The sequence below is a fragment of the Pseudophryne corroboree genome, chromosome 6 (assembly GCF_028390025.1).
Source record: "Pseudophryne corroboree isolate aPseCor3 chromosome 6, aPseCor3.hap2, whole genome shotgun sequence".
NCBI classification, from domain to species: Eukaryota; Metazoa; Chordata; class Amphibia; order Anura; family Myobatrachidae; genus Pseudophryne; species Pseudophryne corroboree.
This window is the reverse complement of record NC_086449.1, coordinates 406,000,469-406,024,424: the sequence shown is the minus strand read 5'-3', so window position 1 is coordinate 406,024,424 and position 23,956 is coordinate 406,000,469. Positions and strand designations below refer to the sequence as shown.

The 23,956-nt window shown below is 46.9% G+C and overlaps 1 protein-coding gene across 4 annotated transcripts in view; it reads left to right on the top strand.

The window, feature by feature from the left end:
- The first annotated feature begins 5,153 nt into the window (after positions 1-5,153).
- SEPHS1 (selenophosphate synthetase 1) overlaps positions 5,154-23,956 on the top strand; it is a 223,882-nt gene continuing 205,079 nt past the window's right edge. The window contains exons 1-2 of one of the 4 annotated variants that reach the window (XM_063926893.1): positions 5,154-5,253; positions 14,942-15,198. In XM_063926893.1, coding sequence (XP_063782963.1) covers positions 15,006-15,198 — 193 coding nt within the window. In that variant the 5' untranslated portion in view covers positions 5,154-5,253; positions 14,942-15,005. The other 3 variants (XM_063926894.1, XM_063926896.1, XM_063926895.1) reach the window with 3 other exon arrangements.

Below are 23,956 nucleotides of genomic sequence, written 5' to 3'. Positions count from 1 at the left end.
AGATGAGCACTCTGCAACCACCACAGAAGAGATACCCTTGTCCTTGGAGACAGGGTTATCCGCTGGTGCATCTGAAGATGCGACCCTGACCATTTGTCCAACAGATCCCTCTGGAAAATTCTTGCGTGGAATCTGCCGAATGGAATTGCTTCGTAAGAAGCCACCATTTTTCCCAGGACTCTTGTGCATTGATGTACAGACACCTTTCCTGGTTTTAGGAGGTTCCTGACAAGCTCGGATAACTCCTTGGCTTTTTCCTCCGGGAGAAAAACCTTTTTCTGAACCGTGTCCAGAATCATCCCTAGGAACAGCAGACGAGTTGTTGGCATTAACTGGGATTTTGGAATATTCAGAATCCACCCGTGCTGTTTTAGCACTTCTTGAGACAGTGCTAATCCCATCTCTAGCTGTTCTCTGGACCTTGCCCTTATCAGGAGATCGTCCAAGTATGGGATAATTAATACGCCTTTTCTTCGAAGAAGAATCATCATCTCGGCCATTACCTTTGTAAAGACCAGAGGTGCCGTGGACAATCCGAACGGCAGCGTCTGAAACTGATAGTGACAGTTTTGTACGACGAACCTGAGGTACCCCTGGTGTGAGGGGTAAATTGGAACGTGGAGGTACGCATCCTTGATGTCCAAGGATACCATAAAGTCCCCTTCTTCCAGGTTCGCTATCACTGCTCTGAGTGACTCCATCTTGAACTTGAACATCTTTATGTACAGGTTCAATGACTTCAGATTTAGAATAGGTCTTACCGAGCCATCCGGCTTCGGTACCACAAATAGAGTGGAATAATACCCCTTTCCTTGTTGTAGAAGAGGTACCTTGACTATCACCTGCTGAGAGTACAGCTTGTGAATGGCTTCCAAGACCGTCTCCCTTTCGGAGGGGGACGTTGGTAAAGCAGACTTCAGGAAACGGCGAGGTGGATCTGTCTCTAGTTCCAACCTGTATCCCTGAGATATTATCTGCAGGATCCAGGGATCTACCTGCGAGTGAGCCCACTGCGCGCTGAAATTCTTGAGACGACCGCCCACCGCCCCCGAGTCCGCTTGAGAAGCCCCAGCGTCATGCTGAGGCTTTTGTAGAAGCGGGGGAGGGCTTCTGTTCCTGGGAAGGAGCTGCCTGTTGCTGTCTCTTCCCCCTTCCTCTGCCTCGTGGCAGATATGAATATCCCTTTGCTCTCTTGTTTTTAAAGGAACGAAAGGGCTGCGGTTGAAAAGTCGGTGTCTTTTTCTGTTGGGGAGTAACTTGAGGTAAAAAGGTGGATTTCCCGGCTGTAGCCGTGGCCACCAAATCTGATAGACCGACTCCAAATAACTCCTCCCCTTTATACGGCAAAACTTCCATATGCCGTTTTGAGTCCGCATCGCCTGACCACTGTCGCGTCCATAAACTTCTTCTGGCCGAAATGGACATAGCACTTACCCGTGATGCCAGTGTGCAGATATCCCTCTGTGCATCACGCATATAAAGAAATGCATCCTTTATTTGCTCTAAAGACAGTAAAACATTGTCCCTATCCAGGGTATCAATATTTTCAATCAGGGACTCTGACCAAGCTACTCCAGCACTGCACATCCAGGCTGTCGCTATAGCTGGTCGTAGTATAACACCTGTATGTGTGTATATACTTTTTTGGATATTTTCCATCCTCCTATCTACTGGATCTTTAAGTGCGGCCGTCTCAGGAGAGGGTAACGCCACTTGTTTAGATAAGCGTGTGAGCGCCTTGTCCACCCTAGGAGGTGTTTCCCAGCGCGCCCTAACCTCTGGCGGGAAAGGGTATAAAGCCAATAACTTCTTTGAAATTAGCATCTTTTTATCGGGGGCAACCCACGCTTCATCACACACCTCATTTAGTTCTTCTGATTCAGGAAAAACTATAGGTAGTTTTTTCACACCCCACATAATACCCTGTTTAGTGGTACCTGTAGTATCAGCTAAATGTAACGCCTCCTTCATTGCCAAAATCATATAACGTGTGGCCCTACTGGAAAATACGGTTGATTCGTCACCGTCGCCACTGGAATCAGTGCCTGTGTCTGGGTCTGTGTCGACCGACTGAGGCAAAGGGCGTTTTACAGCCCCTGACGGTGTTTGAGGCGCCTGGACAGGCACTAATTGATTGTCCGGCCGTCTCATGTCGTCAAACGACTGCTTTAGCGTGTTGACACTATCCCGTAATTCCATAAATAAAGGCATCCATTCTGGTGTCGACCCCCTAGGAGGTGACATCCCCATATTTGGCAATTGCTCCGCCTCCATACCAATATCGTCCTCATACATGTCGACACACACGTACCGACACACAGCAGACACACAGGGAATGCTCTTAACGAAGACAGGACCCGACTAGCCCTTTGGGGAGACAGAGGGAGAGTCTGCCAGCACACACCAAAGCGCTATATATATGACAGGGATAGCCTTATAATAAGTGCTCCCTGTATAGCTGCTTTTATAATATAATTTTTGCCACTATTTTGCCCCCCCTCTCTTGTTTTACCCTGTTTCTGTAGTGCAGTGCAGGGGAGAGACCTGGGAGCCGTCCTGACCAGCGGAGCTGTGTAAGGAAAATGTCGCTGTGTGCTGAGGAGATAGGCCCCGCCCCTTTTCCGGCGGGCTCGTCTCCCGCTCTTTAGTGTATTCTGGCAGGGGTTAAATATCTCCATATAGCCCCCGGAGGCTATATGTGAGGTATTTTTTAGCCAAATAGGTTTTCATTTGCCTCCCAGGGCGCTCCCCTCCCAGCGCCCTGCACCCTCAGTGACTGCCGTGTGAAGTGTGCTGAGAGGAAAATGGCGCACAGCTGCAGTGCTGTGCGCTACCTTTAGAAGACTGAGGAGTCATCTGCCGCCGATTCTGGACCTCTTCTTGTTTCAGCATCTGCAAGGGGGCCGGCGGCGAGGCTCCGGTGACCATCCAGGCTGTACCTGTGATCGTCCCTCTGGAGCTGATGTCCAGTAGCCAAGAAGCCAATCCATCCTGCACGCAGGTGAGTTCACTTCTTCTCCCCTAAGTCCCTCGTTGCAGTGATCCTGTTGCCAGCAGGACTCACTGTAAAATAAAAAACCTAAGCTAAACTTTTCTAAGCAGCTCTTTAGGAGAGCCACCTAGATTGCACCCTTCTCGGCCGGGCACAAAAATCTAACTGAGGCTTGGAGGAGGGTCATAGGGGGAGGAGCCAGTGCACACCACCTGATCGGAAAGCTTTACTTTTTGTGCCCTGTCTCCTGCGGAGCCGCTATTCCCCATGGTCCTTTCAGGAACCCCAGCATCCACTAGGACGATAGAGAAATACAGTTTATCAGACTGTATTATGTGCTTTTCGCCAAGTAAGGTAATCTAATTGCTGCCCAGGGCGCCCCCCCCCCCCCCCCAGCGCCCTGCACCCATCAGTGACCGGAGTGTGTGGTGTGCTAAGGGAGCAATGGCGCACAGCTGCAGTGCTGTGCGCTACCTTAATGAAGACCGGAGTCTTCAGCCGCCGATTTTCAACTTCTCTTCGTTCTTCTGGCTCTGCAAGGGGGACGGCGGCGCGGCTCCGGGACCGGACGACCGAGGACTGGGCCTGTGTTCGATCCCTCTGGAGCTAATGGTGTCCAGTAGCCTTAGAAGCCCAAGCTAGCTGCAAGCAGGTAGGTTCGCTTCTCTCCCCTCAGTCCCACGTAGCAGTGAGTCTGTTGCCAGCAGATCTCACTGAAAATAAAAAACCTAACAAATACTTTCTTTTCTAGGAAGCTCAGGAGAGCCCCTAGGGTGCATCCAGCTCTGGCCGGGCACAGATACTAACTGAGGTCTGGAGGAGGGGCATAGAGGGAGGAGCCAGTGCACACCAGATATAGTACCTAATCTTTCTTTTAAGAGTGCCCAGTCTCCTGCGGAGCCCGTCTATACCCCATGGTCCTTACGGAGTACCCAGCATCCACTAGGACGTCAGAGAAATACAAATTTTAGTAAATGACGAGTTCTATCAAATAACAGGCGTATTTGACCGATGGTGTATTCATTCGTATTTTTTTTCTTTGACTTCAAAAAAAATACGAATGCCCTCATCACTGCCGAGATTTGAGTTTAGTAAATTCCCGAGATAACACTTTGACAAAAAAAAACCAAATCGGTCAAAATCGGGAGCTTAGTAAATATACCCCTATGAGTGTCGTGGACACCCACGAGTGGGAATAGTCCTGTAGCGCTGGTATTCCAGCTGGCGGCATTGCTGGCTGTTGGGATTCCTACGTCGGTATCCTGACTGCTGGGATCCTGTCAGCAAGCAAATTAAACATATACCAACAAGTGATCCATAGCTCTGGCACAGAAATGTTAGTCTAGTAGATCCTTGAAACAATTTTATTCTTAACATGATGGCAATACTCAGCATGTTACATGATGGTTATGCTTTTTTGATCCAAGTGAAGTGACTAATGCCCCCTACACACTCGGCGATCCGCCGCAAGCTGCCCGACGGCAGATATGACCGACCCGGCAGTGGGAGGAGTGAAGTGCATGCTAATATGGATAAGATTTTCCATATTGGCCTGCATGCATAAGCAACACGGCACCAACGATGAACGAGCGCGGGGCCGCGCAACGTTGGTGCCTACACACTGAACGATATGAACGAGTTCTCGAACGTTCATATAGCTCTTCAAGTGTGTAGGGCCCTTAACATGGACCTGCACAATGTTCTATGGTTTAGCTTTTAATAGTACCATACAAGAGCTCCGCCTATTAAGGATAAATGAAGGCTAGTAAGATAATTCCTTACCAGGATTTTATGTAGTTAAGTAGACATATTCATAGCTGACATTTGGACATTACAGTTCTGATTTGAAATGATACTGGGCATTCTATTTTATGTAAATACTTTTCTTGAAAAAAAATAACAAAGACAAAATAGAAAATAACGCACAGAACCAGTGGTACTTTACAATCAGCCAATAATAAAAAAAAAGGTTTCATGTATAATAATATGGAAATATCCTAGTAAATTAAGGTACTTTTACAAGCCGTCCACATGGTGGGTGACCACTGGTATTATGGCATGTACAGTATGAGGGGTGCTAGCTGCGATGGGAATACGCGAGCGCGACATCCCACCCTATGCACATGTTGCTGCTGCTGCTGGCTGGGTGCTATAATAATAAAGCATGAGTGAGTGTGTGCGTGTGTGTACAGGGCTCGGGCCGCGCGGTGCATTGTGGGTGTGCGGGACGGAGGCTGCGGAGGGAGGCGGATGGAGAGCCGGTAAGTGAGGGGGAGGGAGGAGGAGCGGAGGAATCACAGGGGAGGGCGCCCGCCACCGCCGCTTAAAGGGGAACCGTTAAATAAGAAATATAGATCCGGTGAGTAGAGCCGCGTCACCGCCTCGCGTGATCCGTCTGTCCGGCTGGTGAGCCACCGAGGGTGGGGAGCAGGCCGGGCCGCCTTAAGGGTCGGGAGTACTGGCAGCGGCGGGGTTAATGTAAGCCAGCTGTCGACATCTTCGCTCCCGCCTGCCTGCACCGAAGGCCTGGGAGACAGGGCATGCATGTCCGGCCGACCTGCTGTCTCCCTGCGCCTTTAAGACGGGTTGGGAGGAGGGAGCAGCCCGGGGCCTGGGGCCCAGAGCCACAACAAATGGCTAGAGCACACAGGCTGTAAAGTCTATTGTACACAGTGCATGCAGCATCCATAGCTCTCAGGCGTGTTCCCTGCACACCTTGTATGTTCCTGACATGATCTCCCAGTGCTCAGCCAGCATCTCTGTATAACAGTGGCACCCAGACAGATACAAGTGCTCCTCATTAGTGGCATCCCCTATACCCACAGTGTACACACTTCCATATTACACCCTTTATCGCTCCAGCAGGACCGTATACTTCTACGTCTGCATTTTCACTCTTATTAAAAGTCTGCTCTCCATTTAATGACTGCATTTAACCCGTTCTAGAGCCCCATTTATTGATAGCAATATTTCCTATTACTATAATGAATTGCATGCTTCCTTGCTTGAATATGTATTTCTTTGTTCTTGCATTTCTTCCAGTGATCTTTGACCTTATTTATAATTGTTATGGTATGTTGCATTTACAAATGTGCTTCTTTTATTGTAACATTTCTTAATGTCTCCTGGATAGTTTATACCCTAGCAGCCTATAGATGATTTGTGGCTGTATCATGGATATTCTATTTTTATGGGTCTTGTGACCTGGGGTAACCTTGTTTAGGGTTACCGTAAGGTCACCAGTACTGAGGAAATTTCCTTCTACTGTTTACTTTGTGGGCAACAAATGTTGTAAAACAAATGTATAATTAGTCCTGGTTTAAGTACAGTATCTGCATTTTGTTTTCATATGATTAGCTTAATATAAATTGAGCTATGGCAGGGAAATTGTTGGACATTGAATGCCACAACGATTTTTAGCAAACTAGCACTTAGAATAGCTTAATTCAGGTGCCCACATGTTGCCTGTCTTTTAGTTCATTATGTGGACAGCCATCTACAACTGTATCGCTTGCTGTGGTTCATAAAGCTAGATCTTTGCTGCCATTTTATCTGTAAATGCTCATATTAGCATGGCACTGTATCTCTTAAAAAATAGTTTAGTACGGGTTTGGGGCATCTGCTTTGTCATTGAGTAGTTTTGTTGGTTTCCGTAGACCTGGCAGCGTGCATGGTTTTCAGAAGTATTGCAGGTAACTGCTGTTGCACACAAAGCCTTGCTCCCACACACAGTTATGACCTGTCTGTGTTTTGCTGCATTAAAGGCAGCATCCGAAATTTAAGGTGTCCCTGATTATGGCCCAAATCCTGGCGATTGGAGCAGTAGTCCTCTCATAGCTGCATTAAATGACACCTTTCCACCCACTTTCTATAGAAATGCATTTTTTAACAGATGTTTGTATTCCTTATTCTACCCTCTCCTCAATCGGTTGTAGTAGACATTGGGAGGGTCTAAGCTGGCATGGCAGTCCAATCAGATTTATTTATTTTATTTGTGTGCAGTGCATTGACAATGAATTTAAAGGAAACCCATATGACTGCACAAAGAGATATTTTGTTAAATTAACATGCTGCAAAAGTTCAATGTGATCGAATTGATAATGGTACAATATTGCAGGGCTTTCTTGATCCCCCACATATAGGCAAGATAATGTGCATATATTGATCAGGTATAGTTGGCCTAAAAGCTTTACTGCATGAATGGAGTGCTAGTTAGTGTTATGGTCTCAGCCCTGAGGTTGTTATTATTATTATTATTATTATTATTATTATTATCAGTTATTTATATAGCACACACACATTCCGCAGCACTTTACAGAGACTATTTCGCCAATCACCTCAGTCCCTGCCCCATGGAAGTTTATAATCTATATTCCTTGACACACACAGTTTATTTTTGTTGGGAACCAATTAACCTAGCAGTATATTTTTGTATTGTGGGAGGAAACCCACGCAAGCATGAGAGAACATACAAACTCCACACAGGGTCATGGTGGGAATCAAACCTATGACCTCAGTGCTGTGAGGTAGTAATGCTAATCATTACACTGCCTTCACTGCCATGAGTTCAATTACTAACCAAGGGGCTGTCTGTGAGGAGTTTATATGTTCTCCATGTGTTTGCGTGGGTTTCTCATATTAATTGACTTCTAACAAAAAAAAAATAACCTTGGTGTGTTTGTGTCAATGTGGAAGGGAATTTAGATTGTAAGCTTCACTGGGCAGGGAATGATGTGAATGACTGAAATATTTTGCAAAGTTCTGCATGATATGGGTGCATTATACACTGCTCAAAAAAATAAAGGGAACACTAAAATAACATCCTAGATCTGAATGAATTAAATATTCTTATTAAATACTTTGTTCTTTACATAGTTGAATGTGCTGACAACAAAATCACACAAAAATTATCAATGGAAATCAAATTTATTAATCCATGGAGGTCTGGATTTGGAGTCACCCCCAAAATTAAAGTGGAAAAACACACTACAGGCTGATCCAACTTTGATGTAATGTCCTTAAAACAAGTCAAAATGAGGCTCGGTAGTGTGTGTGGCCTCCACGAGCCTGTATGACCTCCCTACAACCCACACAAGTGGATCAGGTAGTGCAGCTCATCCAGGATGGCACATCAATGCGAGCTGTGGCAAGAAGGTTTGCTGTGTCTGTCAGCATAGTGTCCAGAGCATGGAGGCGCTATCAGGAGACAGACCAGTACATCAGGAGGCATGGAGGAGGCCGTAGGATGGCAACAACCCATCAGCAGGACCGCTACCTCCACCTTTGTGCAAGGAGGAACAGGAGGAGCACTGCCAGAGCCCTGCAAAATGACCTCCAGCAAGCCACAAATGTGCATGTGTCAACTCAAACGATCAGAAACAGACTCCATGAGGGTGGTATGAGGGCCCGACGTCCACAGGTGGGGGTTGAGCTTACAGCCCAACACCGTGCAGGACGTTTGGCATTTGCCAGAGAACACCAAGATTGGCAAATTCGTCACTGGGGCCCTGTGCTCTTTACAGATAAAAGCAGGTTCTCACTGAGCACATGTGACAGAGTCTGGAGACGCCAAGGAGAACGTTCTGCTGCCTGCAACATCCTCCAGCATGACCGGTTTGGCAGTGGGTCAGTAATGGTGTGGGGTGGCATTTCTTTGGGGGGCCGCACAGCCCTCCATGTGCTCGCCAGAGGTAGCCTGACTGCCATTAGGTACCGAGATGAGATCCTCAGACCCCTTGTGAGACCATATGCTGGTGCAGTTGGCCCTGGGTTCCTCCTAATGCAAGACCATGCTAGACCTCATGTGGCTGGAGTGTGTCAGCAGTTCCTGCAAGAAGAAGGCATTGATGCTATGGACTGGCCCGCCCGTTCCCCAGACCTGAATCCAATTGAGCACATCTGGGACATCATGTCTCGCTCCATCCACCAACGCCACGTTGCAACACAGACTGTCCAGGAGTTGGCGGATGCTTTAGTCCAGGTCTGGGAGGAGATCCCTCAGGAGACCATCCACCACCTTATCAGGAGCATGCCCAGGCATTGTAGGGAGGTCATACAGGCATGTGGAGGCCACACACTACTGAGCCTCATTTTGACTTGTTTTAAGGACATTACATCAAAGTTGGATCAGCCTGTAGTGTGTTTTTCCACTTTAATTTTGAGGGTGACTCCAAATCCAGACCTCCATGGGTTAATAAATTTGATTTCCATTGATAATTTTTGTGTGATTTTGTTGTCCGCACATTCAGCTATGTAAAGAACAAAGTATTTAATAAGAATATTTCATTCATTCAGATCTAGGATGTGTTATTTTAGTGTTCCCTTTATTTTTTTGAGCAGTGTATAAATAAATTAAATATAAAATGTTTCAAAAGCTTACTTGCATCATTTATAACATGATACCTTATTAAGTGGTTGGATGCATTTTGTCACCAGATAATAATTATGTATTTTCCTAATGTTGCAAACATTGAAAGCATTATTTGAAAATGCCTTCCCCCGTATACGTATATGAGGACATATGACATTTCTGCAAATCCATATAACATATTCCATTTATCTTTCTGTTTATTGGAAATGTTGTCATTACTTTAGATCTCCTATTCCGATTCATTGACTTGGCTTTTACCTAGTCAGGGATGATATATGCTACAGCAGGGGCGGCCAGACTTTTGGTGTTGGCGATCTACTTTGAAAGCTAAAAAGCTTTTGTGATCTACCCAAGAGGAATAATAGCGAGCGCAAAAGTGGGTGTGGCATAACAAAAAGTGGGCGTGGTATAACAAAAAAAAGGGACGTAGTCTTGCTGCACAGAGTGTAATGACTGCCTCACACGAAATAACACATTGGACCCCACAGGTAAAAACCTCAAACACATATGCCCCCACAGTGCCATGTGCCCACAGTGCCAGATATGCCTCCACAGCGCCAGATTACAGATATGCCCCACAGTGCCATGTACCCACAGTGCCAGATATGCCCCCACAGTGCCATGTGCCCGCAGAGCCAGATATGCCCCCAGTGCCACATATGACCCCACAGTGCCAGATATGCCCCACATTGCCAGATATGCCCCCACTGAGCCATGTGCCCACAATGCCAGATATGCCCCCATAGTAGAGCTCACCGGAGTGGAGAGCGCAGCGCGCGCTTCTCCTGTCTTCCGCCCGCCCTGCTTCAGTCTAATCTCCGGCGGTGACGGCAGCGTGTATGGCTCAAATCAGGCGCCGGTCCACGAGCTCTCATTGGCTAACGAACCGACACCTGATTTGAGCTATACACTCTGCCGTCACTGAGGAGGCAGAGCAGCAGGCAGGAGAGGCGCGGCTTCGGGTGGCTGGGTGGCGGATCGCGATCGACTGGTCGCATGTCCGCGATCGACCAGTCGATCGCGATCGACTGTTTGGCCACCCCTGTGCTACAGCATAGTTTTATTAATATTCTTAATATGTAGTATTATTAATAAATAATAAAAATAAATATAGTTAAATTAGCCATTCTTTCCCACAACAAAACAAAAAAAACAACAAAGTGTAGCAATAGTGGCTTATTCACTTATTATTATTATTATCCTTTATTTATATGGCGCCACAAGGGTTCCGCAGCGCCCAGTTACAGAGTACATATTCACATAATCAAAACAGGAAAACAGTGACTTACAGTTGAAGACAATTTAGGACAAGTACAGGGTAACTAAGCATAACTACACCAGTAAAACCCCTTTCACATCGCACAAATAACCCGGTACCGACACGGCATATTGCCGTGTCGAACCGGGTCAGTGTGCGATGTGAAAGCACACTGGGTGATTTAGCGGGTCGCCTGACCCGGTAAATCAACCCGGTAAAAAAGAAGGGTTTTACCCGGGTTGATTACCGGGTCAGGTGCGGTGTGAATGGGAGCCGTGTCGATGCGACACGGTTCCCATTCACAAGATAGGGAGAGGCGGCGCTGGAGATGAGCTCATCTCCCGACGCCGCCTCCACCCCCGCCCCTGCTGCTGCTGCTGCGACCTCCGTTGTCATGGCAACCGACCCGGTATATTGCCGGGTCGGGAAGCCTGCAACGGAGCGCAAATGCCGGATCCCACCCGGTAAGTACACGTTTGTCTTACCGGGTAGGACCCGGCATTTGCGGTGTGAATGCAGCATTAATGACAGAGAAGTTCCAGGTGGCCAAAAAACTGCATGATTTGGGCAGTTGAGGATTATTAAAGTAAGAAAAGAATAAGCACATGAGGGAAGAGGGCCCTACTCGTAGTCATGTTTAATGAGTTACAGTATACATGGGATGTGGTAACTTTGTGTTCATTACTGGCGTAGTACTGTGCCAGTAATATCACAAATCCAATAGCATTTTATTGATACAGGTGCTATACATTAATTTCAATAGGTGGTTCAGGTTTAAAGGCACTCCAAACCTCCAATTAATTTATTTGAGCTGGGGATGCAGTCTTGCAACTTTTACTAGTATACTGAATCTTTCTAGTTTTCTTTCTTTTAGCCATACCTTCTATGTCTGAGGAGGATAACAAAATAAACAGTACAAAGCTGCTCTCTGGATACAATTCTAGCTGTTGCAGGGCTGCGTCATAGCGTAAGGAAATTAAAACAAACAAATCTGCTTGAGAATACAAATATCTTCATAAATAAAACTACAGAAAGCTAAAGAAAATTCATGTACAATTTGGGAGCATAACCCAATACATTATAATCTGAATGTCAACAGTAAAGTTGTACTGAAAAGTCTACACTGTAATGGGCCAGCCAAGTTGTAGAAAAGCTGAAGTGCCAGTTATTTCTATGCCTGGGTTCACTACGATATGCCGGCGGTCGGGCTCCCGGCGACCAGCATACCGGCGCCGGGAGCCCGACCGCCGGCTTACCGACAGTGTGGCGAGCGCAAATGAGCCCCTTGCGGGCTCGCTGCGCTCGCCACGCTACGGGCACGGTGGCGCTATTTTATTCTCCCTCCAGGGGGGTCGTGGACCCCCACGAGGGAGAATAAGTGTCGGTATGCCGGCTGTCGGGATCCCGGCGCCGGTATACTGTGCGCCGGGATCCCGTCAGTCGGCATACAGAAGACCCACCCCTATGCCTTACTACCAAATTACTGTTTCTTACCCCAGATACCCAGGGGCCTCTCTGTTTTTGTAATCTAGAACCTGCATATGATTTACGGTTACCACTTTAAATTGCTGTGGAGGGGTATTGATCAGGTGGACCAATCAGAATCCACAGTTTATATGATAGCAAGTTATTACTAGGGTTGTGTCTATGTTTCCTTTGTGATCAGGACCAGGAAGTGACCACACGAGAGGGCAGTAAATAACTTCCGCCCTTACAGCACCTAAATGTTTTATCCATTCTCCGTTCGTTTTGAGGTTTTCGTTTTACCTATGCACCATTGGACCCTCGCGTCCGATTCACTCGCCGCGCTTTGGGATCAGTGTCTTGCTCCGCTCGCCACAGGTTACTATTCCAAATAATTAAAAAATATTGGAGAGATAACTTAACCAGCGCTCCTCAATAGTTTCAGTTTTCAATCAGTGCCGAGCAATATTTTCTCCATTGCAGAAGAACCAATTCAGGGATATAAAAGTATAAATGTATATAATGAAGTACAGTTTGATACACTTGAATAGAATAATACAAAATGAATCCGTACCAGTCACAATGTATATACAATAGCAAAGCAGTAACCCTAAAAAGAGGCTCCCAAGTCACTGTGCAGAGGGTAATTACCAAGGATGTTGAAACTGCAGTCAAACAGTTCTAAAAAGCATATGGATCTGTGAAGGGGAACCTGGGTCTTCCCTATGAGCCAATCCGCTTTTTCAGGTAACCAACGCTGCTGAGCTGGACTGGAACGCCTGCACAATGATGCGTTTCTACCCCTAGCGGGGACTTATTCAAGGTGTAATTAACAAATGAACCGGGTCTGCTTTCAGAAATATCTAAATAAAATTGTCCAATCCTGTGTCTCCGTTCCCAGCTGAACCCTATACATAACCGCTCTCAGCAAGGAACCATGGGACAAGTAGTTGATTGATTGCAAGGGGGGGAGGGCCCGCTCATTTCACCTAGCGGTGAAATGAGCGATCTCACTAGATTTGGCGTGCATGTCTGTGGCACCCTACACACGGAGAGATCCATGCTTAATTTGTAAGCAATCTAGTCAGAGTGCTTAGAATTTAAGCACAGATCTCTCCATGTGTACCCCCCTTTACCATATATTCCGATGAACTTGGGCAGAGAGATTTGCTGTTTTATTGCATTCATGAAAACACTTCCGGTGAAGGGGATTCTATAACTTCATATGGAAATGTATATTTACAGAATGGTCCGCATTACATATTAAACATGTTTTGGGAATGTAATAGGGTAAAAAGGGGGGAATCAGTCGTACGGCATGGATAGATACCGTATATACTCGAGTATAAGTCGACCCGAATATAAGCCGAGGCACCTAATTCTACCACAAAAACCTGGGAAAACTTATTGACTCGAGTATAAGCCTAGGGTGGGAAATGCAGCTCTAGCCGTACACAGCCCTCAGTGCCAGATATGCCCTCATACTGCCAGATATGCCCCACAGTGCCTGATGTGCCAGATATGCCCTCATGCTGCCAAATATGCCCCACAGTGCCAGATGTGCCAGATATGCCCTCATGCTGCCAGATATGCCCTCATGCTGCCACATATGCCCCACAGTGCCAGATGTGCCACATATGCCCCTCATGCTGCCACATATGCCCCTCATGCTGCCACATATGCCCCTCATGCTGCCAGATATCCCCCCTCATGCTGCCACATATGCCCCACAGTGCCAGATATGCCCCTCATGCTGCCAGATATGCCCCTCATGCTGCCACATATGCCCCCTCCCCCAGTGCCTGTTACTTACCCCTCCGTCGATCCCGCTCTGTCATCTGAAGGAGGGACACGGAGTGCACAGCGCGCGCCTCTCCTGTGTCCCTCCTGCATCTCCGGCGGCCGCGGCGGGTCTATTAAAGGAAGTGCCGGTACGTGATCAGAGGTCACGAACGGGTACTTCCTTTAATAGACCCGCCGCTGCCGCTGGAGATGCAGGAGGGACACAGGAGAGGCGTGCGCTGTGCGCTCCGTGTCCCTCCTTCACACTGCTCTGCCTGTCACACTGCACTGCCACTGACTCGAGTATAAGCCGAGGTGGCTTTTTCAGCACAAAAAAAAGTGCTGAAAAAGTCGGCTTATGCTCGAGTATATACGGTATGTCCGCTGGCAGCGCATGTTTTCCCTTGCACCCCATAGAGATGTGAGTGAAAACATGCAAATTCAGCACTACCGTAACTGGCTGATATGTGTGTAGTGGCTGAATATCGCGGGAATGTACTGTAGCTCTGAGTAATTCCGATTTCTGCTTGCATTTTCCTGAGTGTGCAAACAGAAATCTTCATTCACTGGGTGTAAAGTGGATATATTTTATTGCTTTTGCATGTAAAAATGAGTAAATTGCTGCTGTAAATCTTAAAGCATAATCGCCCCAAAATTGGCACTTTTACAAACTCATACCCTATTATATTTCTTTCTTTGGGGTGAATTAAACTAATTTATCATGGCCACAGCTCTCGTATAAAGTTACGTATGTGCTCATCGCAGAGGTCACAGCCAAAATGCAGGGGATTAGCCACGTAAAGCAACTACTCCTGTCTAAAGACAGTCAAGGTGCCCAAAAGCCCTACTTTAGGTGGATTTCTGCTGACAACGCAGAAGGGTTTATTATGGGATTAGGAAGTGGACATGCCCCTTTTAAATGCATATTCTTATTTTGTAAAGAATTCTGCCTTTTTTTCAACATAATTCTCGTTTACAGTTACTACCTGGGGGCCTCTTTTAAAGCTATAGCAATTGACATTATTATAACATTACCATAATCATAATCATTGATTTTCTTGCTTTCACTGACTAGGTTCACCCAAAAAGGACTTGTTCATTAAACAGCACAAACTGGGAAAATAATCTAACTGCAAAACATGTCTGTCCGGGAGTCCTTCAATCCAGAGAGTTATGAGCTTGATAAAAGCTTCCGGCTGACGCGCTTTGCAGAGCTCAAAGGCACCGGTTGCAAAGTTCCTCAAGATGTTTTGCAAAAACTGCTGGAGTCCCTGCAGGAAAACCACTTTCAGGAAGATGAGCAGTTTCTGGGGGCAGTTATGCCAAGACTGGGTGAGTGCTTATGTTCTTTCTCTCACATTTGTAATGCAAAGTTCTTGTAACATTTGAATAACTTTCATATTTACAGAGTTGTATACAGTTTATTTTATTCAGGCACTTTCCCTTTGTAGCAAAGCTTAAAATCTAAATTTGGTACTCAACTAAGGGGGGCAGATTAGTGACTTCTCACACTACAGAAACGACCCTTCCTGGCATTTGAACCATGATATCTCTATGAAGGCAGACAGCTAACATTTATCTGGCACAGTCTAGAGAATGACAGAATCTAAATGAATGGTTGTTATGGGCAACTTCTCCTCTTTTATCTCTTTAGAGGGTTTGCTACATCTCCCGAGTTCTATACAAATCCATTTGCACCATGCAAACGTGTCGCATGCACAAAGTTTGTCCCGCTACACATGTGCACAACTTGCACTCTACTGTATATTGAGTTGAGAGTTTGTTATACTTGTGCCTGGAGGAGAGGGAAGTGTGCGATGGTGTCTAGGTCGACCACTATTGGTCGACCTGTCAAAAGGTCGACATGAGTTTTTTTATGTTTTTTTGGGTCGTTTTCTTCGTAGAGTGACGGAACCCCAATTAGTGCACCGTGTTCCCTCGCATGGCTCGCCATGCTTACCGTTCCCAGTTGTAGTCCACGTGGATCGTTCAGTATGAAAAGGTTCAAAAAGATAAAAAAATCGTGAAAAACTCATGTCGACTTTTTGACCTGTCAACCTAGTTACTGTCGACCGGTAGTGGTCAACCTAGATAGTGACAACTTAGTTACTGCCGACCTAGAGACCGGATCCCGAGGGAAGGGGGGGGGGGGGGGGGGGGTTGTGCACGTGTAGTACCATATGAGGATGAAGACCCAAGTAAACTACACTCCCAATTGAGTCCCAATTATGGTTTGTGATCATCTGTAACATGCCTTTTAGGACACATCTTTACATGTCATTTAGACAGGATTATGATGATAATGACTGTTATGCTTGTTTTTACCTGTATGTTTGATTGTAATTGCCTATAGCCTAAGATTTGGAAATTTACTGATGCAATTTTGGCTTACACACAAATAAAGCAATTTTACACTGAGTGGTCAAATTGTTATGACCACCAGGTGATTTTATGCATGGTAGATGCTGATGTGGAATGTCTGAATCTGTATTAAAAAAAGAAAAGGCAGCGGTATGCAGAGCCTAATGAAGTGGGTAATGCACGCAATCTGGCAGACTTTGAATGTTGAATTGTTGTTGTTGTTGTTGCTCGCAGCAACAGTGAGAGCATTAGTCGTTAACGACGACAGGCCTTGCACTCAGGCTCAATTTTTGTCTGCTGGTCTACTCTGTACAATTCAACATGAGCATGATCTGCACAGTTTCTACTCTGCATAAAATCTCCTGGTGGTCATAATAATTTGGACACTTTGTGTATATTTAACGATAACTTAAGACCTAAGTGTTTATTGCAGATGATTGTTGTGGGTAATGGATGAGCTAGACAGCTTATCGGTGGTGGAAGTAACGAGCGCTGGGCCCAGGTGCAACAATATGCATTGGGCCCCACCACATATTCCAAATAGGGATAGTTTGTGCAGAAGGGGGTGATAATGGGGTGTGGTATCATTGAAAATGGTTGTGGCCACAGAGTAGTAGCCCCAATTTTATATTACGCACCACAGTAGTTAAATTTTATTCACATTACACCGCATAGTAGTGCTCCTTATACATGTTACGTCACATAGTTGTACACGTTGTGCTACACAGTAGTGCTCATTATACACGTTACGCCACACAGTAGTGCTCCTTTCCACAATTTCAGAACATGGGACCCCTGGGCTATCAGTTTCACTATCCACGTGGACACCTGATGGGAATAGTAACCTGTGGTGAACGAAGTGAGCCACCGTGCCCAAAGCACACTTTCTGAAGCAGTTTAGCTATGCTGATGCAGGGGGTCCCATGTTCTGAACCTGAACTGTGCTTCTTATACACGTTACACCACACCATAGTGTTCATTAATACACGTTATGCCTCACAGTAGTAGTGCCCCTTATGTGATACCCCACTAAGGACCCTCTATAAAGACATCCCAGGGGTATTACACCTTAACAAAAAGAGGCTTACATATAGTACTTTCTGCAGCGGGGTACACTGGGATTCCACAGGGAATACATCGGGGTGTAGAGTTGGATCTTGATGCGAGGCACCAACAGGCTAAAGCTTTGACTGTTCCCAGGATGCACTGTACCGCCGCCTCTATAACCCCGCCTCCAGGCACTGGAGCTCCGTTTTAAGTTGGTGCCTGCAGTGCAGGTCACTAACAGGTAGGGCTGCGCTAGGCAGCCCTGAAAAGAGCTTTTTAAGAAGACTTCAAGGGCCGCAGCACTTTATATGTCATTGTGACATACTGTGCTGCGGCCGCATACTCCCGCGGCCGGGTTCCCGGGCACTTGCAGCGGAGGCGCACCGGTCATCAGATACACCATCTCTGACGCTCTCCAGGATCGCGTGGCTGCACGTCAGTGAGGAGGTAAATGGGTCCCCCAGGTGGGACCCACCGATAAATCGCGGTCCCAGGAGACGGACCGTGCCGTTGTCATGGACTCTGTACTGTACAGGGACCCCACTATATCCACCAGGTCAGGGAGCACAGGTCGGATTTACTAAAATCCGTTTTCTCTAACGTCCTAGTGGATGCTGGGGACTCCGTCAGGACCATGGGGAATAGCGGGCTCCGCAGGAGACAGGGCACATCTAAAAAAGCTTTTAGGTCACATGGTGTGTACTGGCTCCTCCCCCTATGACCCTCCTCCAAGCCTCAGTTAGGTTTTTGTGCCCGTCCGAGAGGGTGCAATCTAGGTGGCTCTCTTAAAGAGCTGTTTAGAAAAGTTTTTTTTTTTAGGTTTCTAATCAGTGATTCCTGCTGGCGACAGGATCACTGCAACGAGGGACTTAGGGGAGAGACTTGCAACTCACCTGCGTGCAGGAGGATTGAAGTCTTAGGCTACTGGACACTGAGCTCCAGAGGGAGTCGGAACACAGGTCAGCCTGGGGTTCGTCCCGGAGCCGCGCCGCCGATCCCCCTTACAGACGCTGAAGAACGGCAGAACGGAGGTCCGGAAACAGGCGGCAGAAGACTCCTCAGTCTTCATGAAGGTAGCGCACAGCACTGCAGCTGTGCGCCATTGTTGCTACACGGCTCACTGATCTCGGTCACGGAGGGTGCAGGGCGCTGCTGGGGGCGCCCTGGGCAGCAATATAGATTACCTTAGAGGCAAATAAATACATCACATATAGTCATTAAGGCTATATGTATGTATTTAACCCAGGCCAGTTTTCCTAATAACCGGGAGAAAAGCCCGCCGTGAAAGGGGCGGAGCTTATTCTCCTCAGCACTCAGCGCCATTTTCCTGACCAGCTCCGCTGGTGAGGAAGGCTCCCACTCTCCCCTGCACTACAGAAACAGGGTTAAAGAGAAGGGGGGCATAAATTGGCGATATAATTATATATTAAGAGCCCATATATAGAAACAACACCTTCTAGGGTTGTTATATACATTATGGCGCTTTTGGTGTGTGCTGGCAAACTCTCCCTCTGTCTCCCCAAAGGGCTAGTGGGTCCTGTCCTCTATCAGAGCATTCCCTGTATGTGTGTGCTGTAGGTCGGTACGTGTGTGTCGACATGTATGAGGAAAATGTTGGTGAGGAGACGGAGAAAATTGCCTGTAATGGTGATGTCACTCTCTAGGGAGTCGACACCAGAATGGATGGCTTACTTATGGAATTACGTGATAATGTCAACACGCTGCAAGCCGGTTGACGACATGAGACAGCCGGCGGACAAATTAGTATCGGTCCAGGCGTCTCAGACACCGTCAGGGGCTTGTAAAAACGCCCATTTACCTCAGTCGGTCGACAGACACTGACACGGACACTGACCCCAGTGTCGACGGTGAAGAAACAAACGTATTTTTCCTTTAGGGCCACAAGTTACATGTTAAGGGCAATGAAGGAGGTGTTACGTATTTCTGATACCACAAGTACCACAAATAAGGGTATTTTGTAGGGTGGGAATAAACTACTTGTAGTTTTGCCTGAATCAGATAAATTAAATGAAGTGTGTGATGATACGTGGGGTTCCTCCGACAAAAAGTTATGGGCGGTATACCCTTTTTCCCGCCAGTAGTAAGGGCGAGTTGGAAAACACACCTTAGGGTGGACAAGGCGCTCACACGCTTATAAAAAACATGGCGTTACCGTTTCCAGATACGGCCGCCCTCAAGGAGCCAGCTGATAGGAAGCTGGAAAATATCATAACAGTATATACACACATACTGGTGTTATACTACGACCAGCAATCGCCTCAGCCTGGATGTGCAGCGCTGAGGGGGCTTGGTCGGATTTCCTGACTGAAAATTTTGATACCCTTGACAGGGACAGGATTTTATTGTCTATAGAGCATTTTAAGGATGCATTTCTATATATGTGTGATGCGCAGAGGCATATTTGCATTCTGGCATCAAGAGTAAATGTGATGTACATATCTGCCAGACGAAGACACGACAGTGGTCAGGTGAGGCAGATTCCAGACGGCATATGGAAGTATTGCCGTATAAAGGGGCGGTCCATTGGACCTGGTGGCCATGGCAACAGCTGAAAAATCCACCTTTTGTTACCCCGAGTCACATATTGGCAGAAAAGGACACAGTCTTTTCAGTCTCAGTCCTTTCGTCCCCATACGGGCAGGCGGGCGAAGGCCAGTCATATCTGCCCAGGGGGAGAGGAAAGGGAAGAAGACTGCAGCAAGCAGCTCATTCCCAGGAACAGAAGCTCCTCACGGCTTCTGCCAAGTCCGCAGCATAACGCTGGGGCCGTACAAGCGGACTCAGGTGCGGTAGGGGGTCATCTCAAGAGTTTCAGCAACACTCGCAAGGGAACTCCGGGATCCTACATGTAATATCCCAGGTGTACATTGGAAATTCGAGACGTCTCCCCCTCACACAATTCACAGGCTGTAATCCCAGCAGGTGATAATCAAAGTACCCTTCTTACAACAAGGAAGGGGGTAGTATTCCACACTATATTGTGGTACTGAAGCCAACCGGCTCGGTGAGATCTGAAATATTTGAACACTTACATACAAGCGTTCAAATCAAGATGGAGTCACTCGGAGCAGTGATAGCGAACCAGGAAGAAGGGGACGATATGATGTCACTGGATATCAGGGACGTTTACCTACAGGTCCAAATTTGCCCTTCTCACCAAGGGTACTTCAGGTTCCTGGTACAGAACTGTCACTATCAGTTCAGACGCTGCCGTTTGGATTGTCCACGGCGCCCCGGGTCTTTACCAAGGTAATGGCCGGAATGATGATTTTTCTTAAAAGAAACATGGACGCTTTCCTGATAAGGGCAAGGTCCAGAGAACAGTTGGAGGTCGGAGTAGCACTATCTTAAGTAGTTCTACGACAGCACGAGTGGATTCTAAATATTCCAAAATCGCAGCTTTTTCCGACGACACGTCTACTGTTCCTAGGGAAGATTCTGGACACAGTCCAGAAAAACGTGTTTCTCCCAGTGGAGAAAACCAGGGAGTTATCCGAGCTAATCGGGATCCTCCTAAAACCAGGAAAAGTGTCAGTGCATCATTGCACAAGAGTCCTGGTAAAAATGGTGGCTTATTACGAAGCAATTCCATTCGGCAGATTTCCCGCAAGAACTCTTCAGTGGGATCTGCTGGACAAATGGTCCGGATCGCATCCTCAGATGCATCAGCGGATAACCCTATATCCAAGGAAAAGGGTGTCTCTCCTGTGGTGATTACAGAGTGCTCATCTTCTAGAGGGCCGCAGATTCGGCATTCAGGATTGGATGCCGGTGACCACGGAGGCCAGCCTGAGAGGCTGGGGAACAGTCACACAGGGAAAAAATTTCCAGGGAAGTGTGATTAAGTCTGGAGAATTCTCTCCGCATAAATAAGCTTAGAGCAATTTTATAATGCTCTAAACTTAGCTAGACCTCTGCTTCAAGGTCAGCCGGTATTGATCCAGTGGGATAACATCACGGCAGTCGCCCACGTAAACAGAAGGGCGGCACAAGAAGCAGGAGGGCAGTGAAAACTGCAAGGATTTTTCGCTAGGCGGAAAATCATGTGATAGCACTGTCAGCAGTGTTCTTTCCGGGAGTGGACGACTGGGAAGCAGACTTCCTCAGCAGGCATGACCTCCACCCGGGAGAGTGGAAACTTCATAGGGAAGTTTTTCAACATGATTGTGGACCGTTGGCAAAGACCAAAGGTGGACATGATGGCGTCCCGCCCGAACAAAAAACGGGACAGGTATTCCGCCAGGTCATGAGACCTTCAGGCGATAGCTGTGGATGTTCTGGTAACACCGTGGGTGTACCAGTCTGTGTATGTGTTCCCTCCTCTGTTTCTCATAACCAGGGTATTGAGAATTATAAGACATAGAGGAGTATGAACTATACTAGTGGCTCCGGATTGGCCAAGAGGGACTTGGTACCCGGAACTTCAAGAAATGCTCACAGAGGACTAAGGGCCTGGGGAGCTAAGAAGGGACTTGATTCAGCAAGTACCATGTCTATTCCAAGACTTACCGCGGCTGCGTTTGACGGCATGGCGGTTGAATGCCGGATCCTGAGGGGAAAAGGCATTCCATAAGAGGTCATACCTACCCTGGTCAAAGCCAGGAAGGAGGTGACCGCACAACGTCATCACCACATGTGGTGAAAATATGTTGCGTGGGTGAGGCCAGGAAGGCTCCACGACGGAAATTCAACTAGGTCGATTTCTACACTTCCTGAAAACAGGAGTGTTTTGGACCTCAAATTGGGGTTCATTAACATTTAAATTTCGGCCCTGTAGATTTTCTTCCAGAAAGAATTGACTTCAGTTCCTGAAGTCCAGATTGTAAAGGATGTATTGCATATACAGCTTTTTTGTGCCCCTAGGGGCACCGTGAGATCTCAACATAGTGTTGGGATTTCTTAAAATCATATTGGTTTGAACCGCTCAAATCTGTGGATTTGAAATATCTCACATGGAAAGTGACCATGCTGTTGACAAATATCTCACATGGGAAGTGACCATGTTGTTAGCCCTGGCCTCGGCCAGGCGATTGTCAGAATGGGCGGCTTTGTCTTACAAAAGCCCATATTAAAATTTTCCATTTGAACAGGACAGAACTGGGACTCGTCTCCAGTTTCTTCATAAAGGGGTGTCAGCGTTTTCACCTGAAACAACCTCTTGCGGTGCCTGCGGCTACTAGGGACTTGGAGGACTCCAAGTTACTAGACGTGGTCAGGGCCCTAAAATATATATATATATATATATATATATATATATATATATATATATATATATATATATATATATATATATATATATATATATATATATATATATATATATATATATATATATAGTTAGGACGGCTGGAGTCAGAAAGTCTGACTTGCTGTTTATACTGTATACACCCAACAAGCTGGGTGCTCATGCTTCTAAGCAGTCTATTGCACGCTGGATTTGTAGTACAATTCAGCTTGCACATTCTGTGGCAGGCCTGCCACAGACGAAATATGTAGATGCCCATTCCACAAGGAAGGTGGGCTCATCCTGGGCGGCTGCCCGAGGAGTCTCGGCATTACAACTTTGCCGAGCAGCTACGTGGTCAGGGGAGAACACGTTTGTAAAATTTTACAAATTTTGATACTCTGGCTAAGGAGGACCTGGAGTTCTCTCATTCGGTGCTGCAGAGTCATCCGCACTCTCCCGCCCGTTTGGGAGCTTTGGTATAATCCCCATGGTCCTGACGGAGTCCCCAGCATCCACTAGGACGTTAGAGAAAATAAGAATTTACTTACCGATAATTCTATTTCTCGTAGTCCGTAGTGGATGCTGGGCGCCCATCCCAAGTGCGGATTGTCTGCAATGCTTGTACATAGTTATTGTTACAAAAATCGGGTTATTACTATTGTTGTGAGCCATCTTTTCGGAGGCTACTTCGTTTTGTTATCATACTGTTAACTGGGTTCAGATCACAAGTTGTACGGTGTGATTGGTGTGGCTGGTATGAGTCTTACCCGGGATTCAAGATCCTTCCTTATTGTGTACGCTCGTCCGGGCACAGTACCTAACTGAGGCTTGGAGGAGGGTCATAGGGGGAGGAGCCAGTACACACCATGTGACCTAAAAGCTTTTTTAGATGTGCCCTGTCTCCTGCGGAGCCCGCTATTCCCCATGGTCCTGACGGAGTCCCCAGCATCCACTACGGACTACGAGAAATAGAATTATCGGTAAGTAAATTCTTATTTTACAAAGGCTCCACAGTACCTGTGGTGAGGACCAGCATATGGGATAAGGTGCTGACCTGCAGCCCTTCCCCCAGCTATGGGCGCCATCTACTGCTGGTGTTCCCGCCCTGGAGCTGTATTTCTCTCTCCCTCACTCCGACAGTGATTTTGGCGCCATCTTTACACTGCTAGGTGGACTGATCTCCAGGACTGCAGGCACTGTCTCCTCTGTAAAGCCACCTGTCTCATCAGCGCTGTGCATTTACAGACACTTAAGTATTCTACATGTCATTTTAGACAGTGTTCGTTAAGAACAAGTGTACTGCTACCTGAATATTTTAGTACAAGTATTCTGTTATATACATCCAGTAGTTACTGTGCATTGTTATTTCTCTGGCTGGGTCCACAGGATAACATTGGGATATGGTTGAGCGACAGCGGAAATGGCACCAACACG